At 38.9% G+C, this 12,548-nt stretch overlaps 1 protein-coding gene across 3 annotated transcripts in view; it reads right to left on the bottom strand.

The window, feature by feature from the left end:
• Positions 1-12,548, bottom strand: part of KIAA0319 (KIAA0319 ortholog) — a 48,366-nt gene that overhangs the window by 4,115 nt on the left and 31,703 nt on the right. For 2 of the 3 annotated variants that reach the window (XM_026842529.1, XM_026842531.1), the window contains 8 exons: positions 12,200-12,348; positions 9,705-9,856; positions 7,902-8,040; positions 6,457-6,616; positions 5,037-5,179; positions 3,551-3,673; positions 2,046-2,136; positions 20-111 (listed from right to left, as the gene is read on the bottom strand). In XM_026842529.1, the coding sequence (XP_026698330.1) occupies positions 20-111; positions 2,046-2,136; positions 3,551-3,673; positions 5,037-5,179; positions 6,457-6,616; positions 7,902-8,040; positions 9,705-9,856; positions 12,200-12,348 (1,049 nt within the window). The remainder of the gene's footprint in view (positions 1-19; positions 112-2,045; positions 2,137-3,550; positions 3,674-5,036; positions 5,180-6,456; positions 6,617-7,901; positions 8,041-9,704; positions 9,857-12,199; positions 12,349-12,548) is intronic. The other variant, XM_026842530.1, reaches the window with a different exon arrangement.

Raw genomic sequence — 12,548 nt, 5'->3', positions numbered from 1 at the left:
TGAAACAGATAGCACTTACCATATTTGGGTCGTAGTTCCATTCTCTCCTGCTCGTCTATGTTATCTAGGATGGTATATTTTGTTTTCTTTCTTATCTTTGTCCTCTTTCTGCTAAAAAGAAAGTTAACATAAAGACATTTAATTCTTACAATCACACATAAATCCATTCCTTCTCCCTTTTCATACACATGGCTACATACACCAACATACAGAACCTCACTGTACTTTCTCACGTCCACTTAAAACGAGTTGTTCCAGTTTGTACCTGAATAAAGCAGCTATACAATCTGGACTAGAGGGTATAATTTATTTTCTGACATACAACAACAAAAAAAACAAGAAAGACTGACTTGCTTTCCTAGGCCCCTGGAGTTTTCAGTTTGTTCAATTTCAACATAGTAACTAGACACATATTCATTTGTTTCCAAACAAAATTTCCGTAAGAATTGATTAGTCCCCAATTTACTTTTAACTGAGAAAATTTAAGTAGTGCTTGTCTGGTTATGCTTACAGACAAGACCAGACAAAAAATGGAGACTGGCTCCCTCATATATATGCAGGGACAAAACCCTACTGGTCTGTAGGCAAATCCCCACCAGTTCTTTCTTCATTTAAATCCTTCCCCATTATCCACTTCCACATGTTGCAAACATCATCACCTCCATATTAAGGTTCAACTATTTGCAGGAGTTACTCATCTGCTCATTAATACCAGCAGAAAAGTCCTGGAGCCAGAGGAAAACAGAACTATTTGTTGTATTGGATCGAGAGGGAATGAACAAAGGATTTCAGGCTAGAAATGAGGGCATTCATGCATGAAACTAAGAGGGCACCTCCTAGAAGATACTGTCATACCTCAGGCATTTTTCTGCAACCACCAGCCACTTGGCCTCCTTTATAGTCTTGCAAATAAATGGGAGCTAATTTAGCAACTCAAAGTCTTTAAAACCTTCAAAACTCCAGCCATATCTTGGACTAGTGTATCTTTTTCCTGTAGTTTCCACAAGGCAAAGCGTATGTCTTGCCATTCTGTCCTGTGCAGTATTTCACTCCTCTTTTTCACACCTATCTGCATCAGCCAGCCCACACTCTCTGGCACAAGCCACATGAGGACAAGGGACAGAAGCAGCTGGCCTCCATAAAAAAAATCCCTTTTCTCATCAAATCCACATAAACCCATGAGGCTCCACCCCACACTGCAGGGGGGGAGTGGGACACACTTCTATTTAAACCTTTCTTCTAACAGTACTATTCCTTTAACCATAAAAAGAAAACCAGTATCAACTCCCACACATTTCAAAGAGCATCCTTCATAGACTGAAAAGACACCCTAGAAAAAGCTGAAAATCCAGACAGATTTTGATGACATTTCATTTTTGCTAACACCTGAACAAGCTATCTATTTCCTGGGCTTTTTGAGCAGCAGCAAAAACACTTGCTCTAGTGACAGAACTTGCAGGGACTTGTCACTCGAAAGAGAATTTTTTATCAGCTCACTAGGAAAGACTGGAGCGGAGGGTATAGAGGGAAATGGCATACGGTAGTAGGCAAAACTGTTTAAGGAAAGAGGAAACAAGAAGTTCGTGTGACTGACATCACTGGAGTATTCCTTGCCTGTCAGCCAGATGCAGCCCACATGTCCACCCTTCCTGTCCAAGGTTGACACCAGGTTGGGAGATGCTCCTACATCAGTGACCTTCATTTTTTTTTTTTTTTTTTTTTTTTTTAAGCATGGGGTACCTTGTAGGACTCTGTGGGAGACCATGAAGATCTGCAGCATACGCTCAACATTTTAATATGCATTATCTATTAATATGAAGAACTCCAATTATTGCCTTTCTGGTTTTGAAAATGCGGAAGAGTAGAGAGCCACAAATGGATACTCCTTTTTTCAACAAAAGTGTGTCTATACACAAATAGCTACAGGAAGCTCCTCACATGTCTGAAAAGAGTTCAATGGTTTAGTGCTAAGGACTGGACTAAAATGTGGCAGTTGCATGCAGTTTTTGCATATACCCCATGAAAAAGAAACACAAATCATGTACCTTTTGCAGCAGCAGATACAGAACCAGGCAAGTCCTACTATGACCACAATGAAAATAAAAACAGATACTGTCACATAGAGTATACTCCACTCTGAAAAAAGAAACACAACAATGCTTTGTAAAGTAATATGAATATGGTAATTTCTAATACAATTCTATTAAAATAACCAATCTTGAGGAATGGGGAGTGGCAACAGGAACTTACAAAAATTTAGCACTTTCATATTCTCAGCAGAATCCCTAAAAATTCTTAAGCCTCCAGATTGAAAGTACATGTTTGAAAATTTTCTTCCACTCCAATACCTTTTACCATCCCAAGATAACGAAAGTCTATGTGGTAACTGAAAGTCAAGAGGGTATGATTACCACCTCAGCTGTTGTTCTCTAACCAAAATAAACACAGGTGTAACTCTGGATCTGGCATTTTAGTAGTACTTTTTTTAAAAACAGCTGATTACAGACAGATCCTTCTAGTTGCATGCTTACATTTGTAAATCCAGGAAAACATGAGGATACAGAGAGATGTGCAATAATATGAACTCCAACACACACATACTCACTATTTCAGAGTTATTATTACACTATGGAACAACACAGCATTAGGGAAGGGCTGTGAAGGTCCCAGCCTCAGGCTTAAAACCTGGTGTCCCATTCTGGTTGGTCAATTAGTCTTCACTTAGACACACACACACAGCCCATGGATACTTAATGGCTTGTAGCAAGCTCCTTATAAATTTCTATTAATTTACTTGAAGACTAGTGCGTTTCTCAGAAAATACCTCTAAGCCTTCATAGTATTAAGAGTTGAGCTTTATTTCAACTTAAGTAGAAAACCAATTAAGTTAAATTAAAACTATTAAATAGTTGAGATAGAGAGGCTTAGCAGATATGTTATGTGTGCCACAGAATACAGACATTGTTAAGCTGAAGAAACTAAACTGCATTTCCCAGGTACAACAGGAGAGCTGAAAGGAACAGTGAAATTAATCATGCTAAAAAGCTGAGGTTTTAAAGGTGCCTATATTGGTTAGTCCAGACCACTGGTGTTTTCTTTCCTTAGGTCAGATCATATTTCTGGCACAGAAGTATCAACTACCCACTCAGAGAATCAAAGATGTTGCCCGTTTTGCAGCTTTGCAACAATCGGCTGAGTACTCCTCAAAAGCTTTGCAATGTCCACAATATTCAACAACCATTGCAACTGGCCCAAAACTGTTGCAAGACCTCTCTTCCATGACAAAGTTTTCATGTTTTTTTCTTCAAATAGTGGTACTTCTTAAAATTTAAACTTTTAAGATATTTTAAATATAGGCTACTACTGTCAAGACATTATAATTTCAAGATGTTATTCAAAATTTTTTCTATAGAAAGACACTGCTGGGCTGGAAAACTGTTCTAGTCTTCCCTCAGCATCTACTTCCTAAGTACTCCCCATTCTGACAGCAAATAATCAGTCTCACAAGATGAGTGACTTTTGAAACACATCCCACAATACCCAAACTCACCACAATTACTCTCTCCATCATTTAGGTAACTGTGAATCAAGTTTTCCATCCAGAGCTGGTAGCAAATGCAGCGCTTCGTTATAGGGTCACAGTGTCCATGTCCAGAACATTTTAAAAGACAGGCTAAGAACAAAACCAAGCAGAATCAGTTGTGTAAATGGACAACTTGTCACACATCCTCTTACTGTGAGGCTAGACTGGTAGTAAAGCACCTAGTTCATAACATTCTAGTATTTTTAAGTCTCCCTTTCCTTCCCTCCCCTCCTGTTATGTGTTAAGTGGATTTACAGTTCAGCAGACTGCTGGCTGTGAAGAGAAAGATAAGAATATACCTTATGCATACAATATTGAAATTGTATGCAAGTCAAGAACAGTTTATTCTAACCAGAAATAAAGATGAGTTGAAGTTGTAGAACTCAGACCTGCCCCTTTATGACATATTTGTAAGAACTTCCAAAGGACCTGAGAACTGAGGAATATCAACATTCTCAGGTTCTAGAAGACAAGCAGCTTGTCAATAAACTAGAGTGTATTTCAGTATTTCAAAACTGAATTACAGTACCTGGGGTCAATATGTTTACATACCTCACAAGTTTATAGTAGTAGTACTGCTAGATCAACACATCATATCAAACCAAAATAAAAAGTTAACACCCTTAAACAGAGTACTAGATTTCTTTGTTAAGAAACATGTTAATGCATAGTTTCAAGTGACACCTACACATTTTGGTAATCCAAGTACATTTAAAACAGAACAGTTCTTTTCAACAGGTAAAGACAGAATTCACTACAGAATCAAACACTATTTTATTGCTAGAGCTTGTTCGCTCTGTTTCCATTTGGATCATTATATCCTGATTTTAAATTATGGAGAAGTCATATCTGTAGTATCCGAGTATCATAAAGGATTCATGTTACTAGTGAAGTTTAAAATCGGCTTTGAAGTTCAAGCATGTTTTGATGGAAAAGAAGTTCATTATAAGAAACCCCAGCAACCTCCCTACATTGCAAATATGAGTAGACTAGGTTATAATACAGCAATCACCTGATTTTGCCCGATACAGACAGACAAAATCAAGTTACATTACAAGCCTATTACTGAACACTAAAAGCCTTGAAGGAACCAGACACATGAAACATTCTATTTTATGGCTGTATTAAATTTCGCCCATCTTCCAACAAAAGATGGTATGAGTGGGGTATCTTTATCCTCATTCCCCAGGCCTTCCTGATGCAGACCAGATTAAGATATGTTTTTGCCTGCTGTTACCGAAATCTTTTAAAAGAACATAAGTAACTGGCACCAGTCCACCTCAAATGAACAAGCATTTTAAGTACTGTCTTCAGCATCATGTTTTGGAAAGCTACATCCAAGTCCAGACACCAGATGGCAGACAGAAGGCCTTCATGCCTGTTTCCAGGTGCTGTATTAACCACAGGCCTGCAAAGTTCCAAGATGAGCAAGCAAGCACAAACCAAAACATACCAGCTGTGTCAACCCGCAGGACTTTAAAAAGCAGAAAGTCAGCCTTCTCTTTCAAAAGCTGCACATGCAGAGTTCGTGAGACATCTGATGCCTTAATCACCTTGGAAGGATGCCCATTCTGCACATAGAACACAACCGCAGTGCTGCAGAAAGAACAGGTAAGGTCATGACTGCTGTCAAAGATCACTTTTGTCGGGTGTTCAGTTTACAGCCTTTGGTTTTGTTTGTTTCTGGAAAACAAATGTCACCACTGATAATGATTAGGGAACTCTGTCCCTGCATCAGTCAACTCCATGCAAATGCCTTGGACTTCATTCATAGCCGGGAGCACCAGCAATTCTCTGGTGTCTCAGTTTCACAGAAGAAAGAGGAAGACAATAGAAAAATGTAATTCCCACCTTGATCTTCCTTAATCTCACTTTAAGAGAATTATGTATAATTTGCTTTTTCTACTCCCACCTAGAACCTGTCACAAAGCACTCAAGCAGTCTGAGTAACTAAGAAACTGAATTTAAGAGGAGGAAAAGCTCAGAAGCAAGGGAATCAGAGAACTTTATGTGGAAGCCCTTCTCCCCTTCCCTCCCCAGCCCTTTTTAAGTTAGGTGGTGATCTCATCCTGTATCAGACACTTCAGGGAACATCTTTATCTGAAAAGTAGTAATTGGAAGCTGTGATTAAAAATATCATAGCTATAATGCTAGATTTTCCAATTTATTTTTTTTTTTTTAATTACCAAGTAGTTAACAAGAAGTAATTTAAAGATAACTCATATCTCTAACTGAGAAGTTTCTCTGGGTATGCAAAACCATCTCTATCCCTCTACACCAAGTAGAGGGGGTAGAAATACCCCCTTACTCTTCAGAGTAAGATGCCACACTTGGGAGTACCAACTGTGTAGTTTTCTCTGCAAATAAAAGATTTTTCATCACTGGTTACCTGGGAAAATATTTATAAAAATACTTAGAATATCAAAACCTTAGAGAGGAAGTAGAAGAAAAGGGGAATAAAACAGGTTTGATCAGAAGACACAGCTGGAACCTTATTTTGAAATACAGTACATGCTTCACTGTGAGAAAGTCTGTCTCTCTCCATCCAACACTTGGGAAAAATAGCACCACTGTATGGAACAAAGACACTGAAATATATGCCTACACTTTCTTTAAATCAATAAATAAAAATCTACACAGAGAATTTCTTTTTAAAAAAAAAAACACAAACCCCTTCAGTTCCAAGTCTCTAGAGAGCTAGATTCACCAATTTTCTACCATATCAGAAGAAATTTACCTTCTGAAGTATATACTGTTGAAAGCTATAGCATTTTTTTGTCATCTTAGAAAATATTATTTTTCAACTAATTATAAGCTGTGTTAGAGTCAATAAAAAACACAAATCTTCCTGGCACAGCATGCTATCTTTGTACCTGATATCTGAGTAGGCTTGTATCTTCTGAACTTTGATATCTGTATCCAAAACATTCAGCAGTACAGCCAGCTGTCTCACCAGGGTGTCCTTCTGCTGTTCACTCAGCTGTCCCACTCCAACTTGCAAAATCAGCTCCACCAGACCACTCCTTTTGGGATCTGACAGAAGTACATGCTATTCTTTCAGAGCCTTGCAAATAAATTTCAGTACCAACTGAAGACAACATGCAGTACTCAAAAGTATTTATTAATACTGTATTTTCCTGTGTAAGACCCATATTCCTTATAATCAAACCCTTTTGTCTTCTTATAAAAGTACTTAGCCTACGTTTTCATATTCTCTCTGAAACAAACCTGGTGATGGGTCCTAAGACAGCAACCTAGCTTACCAGTTGAAAGAAAGCACTTCATTGTGTACTTCAGTTCAGCATTAACACATTTCTGTGCAGAACAGTAACTTCTGTTCCCCTAAATGCTGCCATCTTAAGGTCAGATGTAAGCATTAGGTGAGTCTCATTCTTAAGTTCCCTGCTAGTTATCTACTACTGTCTATCATCCGGGAAAAGGGAGGCAAAGATGGACTCATATAGTAGCATGCAAAACTGTGAGTGAGTGTAAATGAGGATGGTCAATCTGAGAAATAGCAAATATGTTTACCTTCACAAACTGAGGGTTCTGTTAAATAATACTTGAACTTCTAGAGTGCCTTGCAAACAAAACAAGCTTCACAGATATCCAATGAGAACCCTGAGGCAATTATTGTGACTACATTCAACAATAAAAGTGAGGAACAGAAATAAAATCATTGCCTACGAACCAGTCAAACAATAAGTCTCCAACAGACCTAAGATTTCAGACTCGTTTCCTGAAACCTCAATTTATGCTTCCATCACTATTGTGGTTTGAGCTCAGAGGGCAACTGAGCACCACACAGCCACTTTATCCAGCATATGAAAACAAGTCTATATACAAGCAATATCAAACCATGAAAAGACAATTTAAAACACCCGAAATTCTTTGAGGTTTGTTTTTGTCCTTCAGGATGAAAGAAAACAAGTATAAAAATCCACTTTCAACCATCAGACACACAATTGCAGCATTTGTACCTAAAATTAATGCTCAGCTCTCATCTCTTTCCATTGGCCAAAAAACAACAAACCTACAGTGAATGAAAAGCAACAAAAACCTAATGAAAATATACAGGAGAAAGAATGATTTTTATCTATTTATGCTTCCAGTAAGGCAATGGTGTAATAGGTAGTTAAGAATCCTGACGTGTTCTAATACACTTAGGCCTACTGAGAGAACATTAAGAAGGTAGGAAGAGAAAGACCTCTTTGCTTTGTGTTTTAACTTGAATGTTGTCAACATTGAAATAAATAAGTGAAAAGGAGAACAAAGATGAGGTATTCACAACGTATCGATGACCTTTTAATTGTCATACCAGGCCGCACTTCAACAGTTGCTGAATCAATATCTGAGTCTCCTTTAGCATCCGTCACTTTCAAGTGAAAAGTATAGGTTCCTTCCACCAGATTAGTTAGCTGCAGTACTGCCTCATGGTCTGAGCCGTGGATCACATCCTGGAAAAAAAAAATGGTACCAGGATGATTATACCCTCAGAGAAAGTTGCAGGTGTAACTATCAAGTCAGGATCTGCGTAACAGCGGAAATTCTTGCTTTTAGCTTTTGGACAAGGGTGACCTACCCACTCTTTGCTGTAGCAGAGCAATGCAAATTTGGAAGTGGCATATCTGAACATGGATATTTTCATTTAAAAAAAAAAAAAAATAATCGACAGAACAGCTGACATTCTCATGTACTCATCTGCTTGAAAATCTGACACAAGTTACATTATTTCTCAATTTTACTCCAGTATTCTTAGTTCTGCTTTCTTAACTCCCAAATTATTTCCTTTCATGGGAGTTCATGTATTTCCAACTAACATCTCTGCCAGTTACATTTAAGCTACACCTCTTCAATTCTTCTCATATCCTCATGTGAACTGCTTCTAGAAGCTTTGTTATCATTTTACTGTTTCTCCTCTCCCAGACCTTGGTGATTTGCCACTAACTTCCTGTCTGTGAAGAGCTGTCCACAACACTTTGTGCAGATAGACAAAAGAAGTTATCACAGTTTCAGTAGCTGACATATAAACTTCAGTTTATCATGAGGTACCTCTGCTGTCTGCCTCCAGTTGGGAGAGCAGACTCCACTGCCCTAATGACCCAGGCTATTCACCATGGTCTGCCAGGCAAGGTATCTACATATCTAACACCAAACACCATTTTCATCTTAAACCATAAGTTTTGTGTCATCTGGTACCAGACGTGATTCCTTAGTCTTTATTGGTACTTCTTGCTCTCTCAGATCCTTCTTCCTTTGCAGTGTCTGGATTTCAGACTATTCTTCTCTCAAACATATTAGCTTGGTACTATCACCAATTACTCTTTAAGAAATACAACTCTGTTCTTCTGTCTTGAGCCTTTCCCAACTAAGTCCACACTGCTGCAGTCCTCTTAGCTACCTGCCCTGGTTTTGGCTGGGATAAAGTTAATTTTCTTCCCAGTAGCTGGTACAATGCAATATTTTGTATTTAGTGTGAGAATAATGTTGATAACACTAATGTTTTAATTGTTGTTAAGCAGTGCTTATCCTAAGGGTTTTTCAGTTTCCCATGCTCTGCCAGCAAGGAGGTGTGCAAGAAGCTGGGAAGAAGCACTGCCAGGACAGCTGACCCCAACTAGCCAAAGGGATATTCCAAACCATAGAATGTCATGCTCAGGATATAAAAAGAGTAGTTGCCTAGGAGGCAGATCATTGCTCAGGCATCAGTCAGCAGGTAGCAAGCAATTCCTCTGTATATCACTTGTCCTTTCTTGGGTTTTATTTCTCTACCCCTTTTTAATATTTTCATTATATTTTTTTTTTAGTTATTAAACTGTTCTTATCTCAATCCATGAGTTTTACTACTTTTTCTCCCCCCAATTTTCTTGCCCATCACACTGAGGGGGAGAAGTGAGCAGCTGTGTGGTGCTTAGTTGCTGGCTAGAGTTAAACCATGATACTACTGTATTCTGTAGCTGTACTGAAAGTATCACAAGCCACTTGAACTAAAGCATTAGAGAGAGCAGGGGAGACAAACCAGAAACAGACACCATGCCTCATACCTCCTTGCTCTGCTGCAGTAAAACTACATGCATAAGAAGAGCTGAATTTGATGCGTTACAACCTTCAAGAAACTTACCCCAGCTGCTGGGCTTTGACCATCCCGAATCCACAAATACGACACAATCCCCTGGTCATCAGCAGACCTTGAGCCATCCAAGGTAATAGAGTTATTTGGAAGCACTAGAACATGCTTCCCACCAGCATGTGCTCGGGGTGGACTGTTGTTTTCTAGCCATAAAAACAGTGGAGGAGAAGGATTTGCTTTCAAAACATGTGAAATGTTACATGCCACTGCCAATACACCCACACTGCAATTTTTCACCTGATGGTTAGAGGTAGTAACAACAGAATCAGGTGTCTAAGATACAGGGAAAAGATGAGTGGGTAGACAAAACTTGGCTCCAGAATTATTACAGTCTGACAAAAGCAGAGCTGCACCATGAGGACAATCCCAATAAGAAGTACTATCTAAAAAGATATTTTTCAAAAAGCATTGTGGGGCACTCACAGTCTCACAGTAACTATAGCATCAGATCATCTCAGTCAAGCAAAAAGATCTTCTGGCTACTCAAACACAGCCCACAATGAGATCACCATGTCAAGCTCTTCTCATCTTGAGAATCACTTACTATCTCATAGAAACTTACTTAGAATTTTATATCTTTACAATGCCTGCCTTTAGGCAAAGTGTAATCAGAAAGAGTAAACCTAGTTCCCAAATGCTTTTTGCTTACTGCTAGCAGTGAAATTAAGGCATGCATTTTGAGTACAATCAAAACCCACTAAAGAACCATGAACATGTCCTCTTTCCAGAAACCAGACATCAATGACTTGTTTAGAACACAACTGATAAGACAGAGCTCCAGGAAGCTGTGAGGCTGAGTGAAATACTTTGCTGGTCTGAGTTTTCTGTGATACAAGTGACCATCTTGTCTCTTCCAAGTAAACCAGCTGATTAAACTTGGCTGTTGAAGTACTGAATATCTTTCATATTGAACCTGTGACTGTCATTAGTACATACTGTGGCTACACTTCACATCATGGTTGAGACCATGAGACACATCTGGGCAGAGCTACTGACACGTGTTTCTGACTGAATACATAACTGAAACTCTGAAGCAGTTCAACCAATGATGCACATGGGTAAAACTGCATCCAGCTTCTCCAAGATTCATTCATTCTGCACTGATACCAAGTGAAAAAGAAACAAGGCTGCACTGTTTTCAAGAAAGTCAGCAGCTAAGATTCTAATGCAATTCTAGTATCATTTAATAAATGGTATGGGTACCATACCTGCAGAGCCAGAGTGCATCACCTCCCTCAAAACACAAAGTATGCAACAGAAAGCCAAACTCCAGACCAAAAAAGATATGAAATATATTACGACACCTTCTTTAAAAGGAGGCATAGCCTTATGAAGATTGCTAAAATCACTCCCTAAGGAACAACATGAAGCAAAAGATGGTTGGATTATCAGCACCTGCAAACTTGAGAATGCAACGTAAGTCAAAGCTATGGAATCTGTCAGGACTACCTGACAGTACTTCTGCCGGAAGAGGAACAAAGCTGATGAAAGGTCTAGAGCAGAAATCTCATGACTTGCGAGTCGCTAAGGGAACTGGAGTTGTTTAGCTTGGAGAACAGGCATCTCAGGGGAGACGTTATCGCTCTCTACAACTACCTGTAAGGAGGCTGTATTGAGGTGGGTGTCAGTCTCTCTTCCCCAAGTAAAAAGTGTACAGGAGGAAATGGCCTCAAGTTGCACGACAGGCAGCTTGGATTGGATAATAGGAAACATTTCTTCACTAAAAGGGTTGTCAAGCATTGGAAGGCTGCCCAGAAAAGTGGCTGAGTCACCATCCCTGGAGGTATTTAAAAGGCATGTAGATGTCAGATACATGGTTTAGTCGTGGACTTGGCAGTGTTGGGTTAATGGCTGGACTTGATTCTAAAGGTCTTCTCCAACCTAAATGATTCTATGATTTTATGATCTCACACAGTAGGTATTATCATCCTAAAGCCTCTCCTACAGCGCATGTGTTGGGAAAAAAGAAATAATTTAAAAACCACCACAGTAGATGTTTCTCTGGATCAAACCCCAAAAATGAATACAGATCTCTTACTGTTGTTTTTAAGTGGAGATTGGTATAATCTGACACGTTACTTCTTGGATGTTACTTAAGACTGGCAGTAAAACTGCTTTACTGCTCAAAGCTTAAGTTTGAGAATAAAATAAAAACATATCCTCTTAATGAACTAGACACACTATGGTCAAAAACAGTATTTTGGAGGTTGGGGTTTTTTTTTGTGTGTGTTTTTTTTGCTTGTTTGTTTTTACAACTAATTCTGCATATACTTAATTTTAAAAAGCTTGCAGTAAGCAAAGGTAATTCTACCAGTCACTCACAATACTACTTTATTACAGAACAGCAGTAATTCTTGTTGAACACCCTTGAAACATGACAAGCACACACATTATCCCTTTCTGTTTCGATTTCCTTTACATTTTGTTAGTGATTGAGGTAACTAGCAAGTTGCCTACCATATCCTAAGAAGCAGCAATAGACTTACCTTCCTTCACAGTAATAGACAGCACAGACGCACTGCTTAAGCCCTGTTGGTCTTTCACGGTCAGCCTGAAGCGATAGGTACCAACCTGAAGACCAGTCACAGTTGCTATTGCTTTGTCACCATTTTCCATCTGTACAGAGCTTGGTCCACTGAAACAAAACATCTCAGAAAAATAACCCTGCACAGCCAGCCAAATTATTCTTTCAGCAGCATTGCTCACGCCATTTGCTTTTATGTATATCACAGTTCTACCACTGCTATAAGCACTGATGGTTAAAGAACTATAAGATGTGAGTTCAGTTCAGACAATTCATAAATCAATCAGTTTTTTGAAGACCTTCGAAGCATC

The sequence above is a fragment of the Athene cunicularia genome (genome assembly GCF_003259725.1).
Source record: "Athene cunicularia isolate RWA chromosome 2 unlocalized genomic scaffold, athCun1 chr2_part1, whole genome shotgun sequence".
Taxonomy (NCBI): Eukaryota; Metazoa; Chordata; class Aves; order Strigiformes; family Strigidae; genus Athene; species Athene cunicularia.
This window is presented reverse-complemented; position numbering and strand designations above follow the sequence as displayed.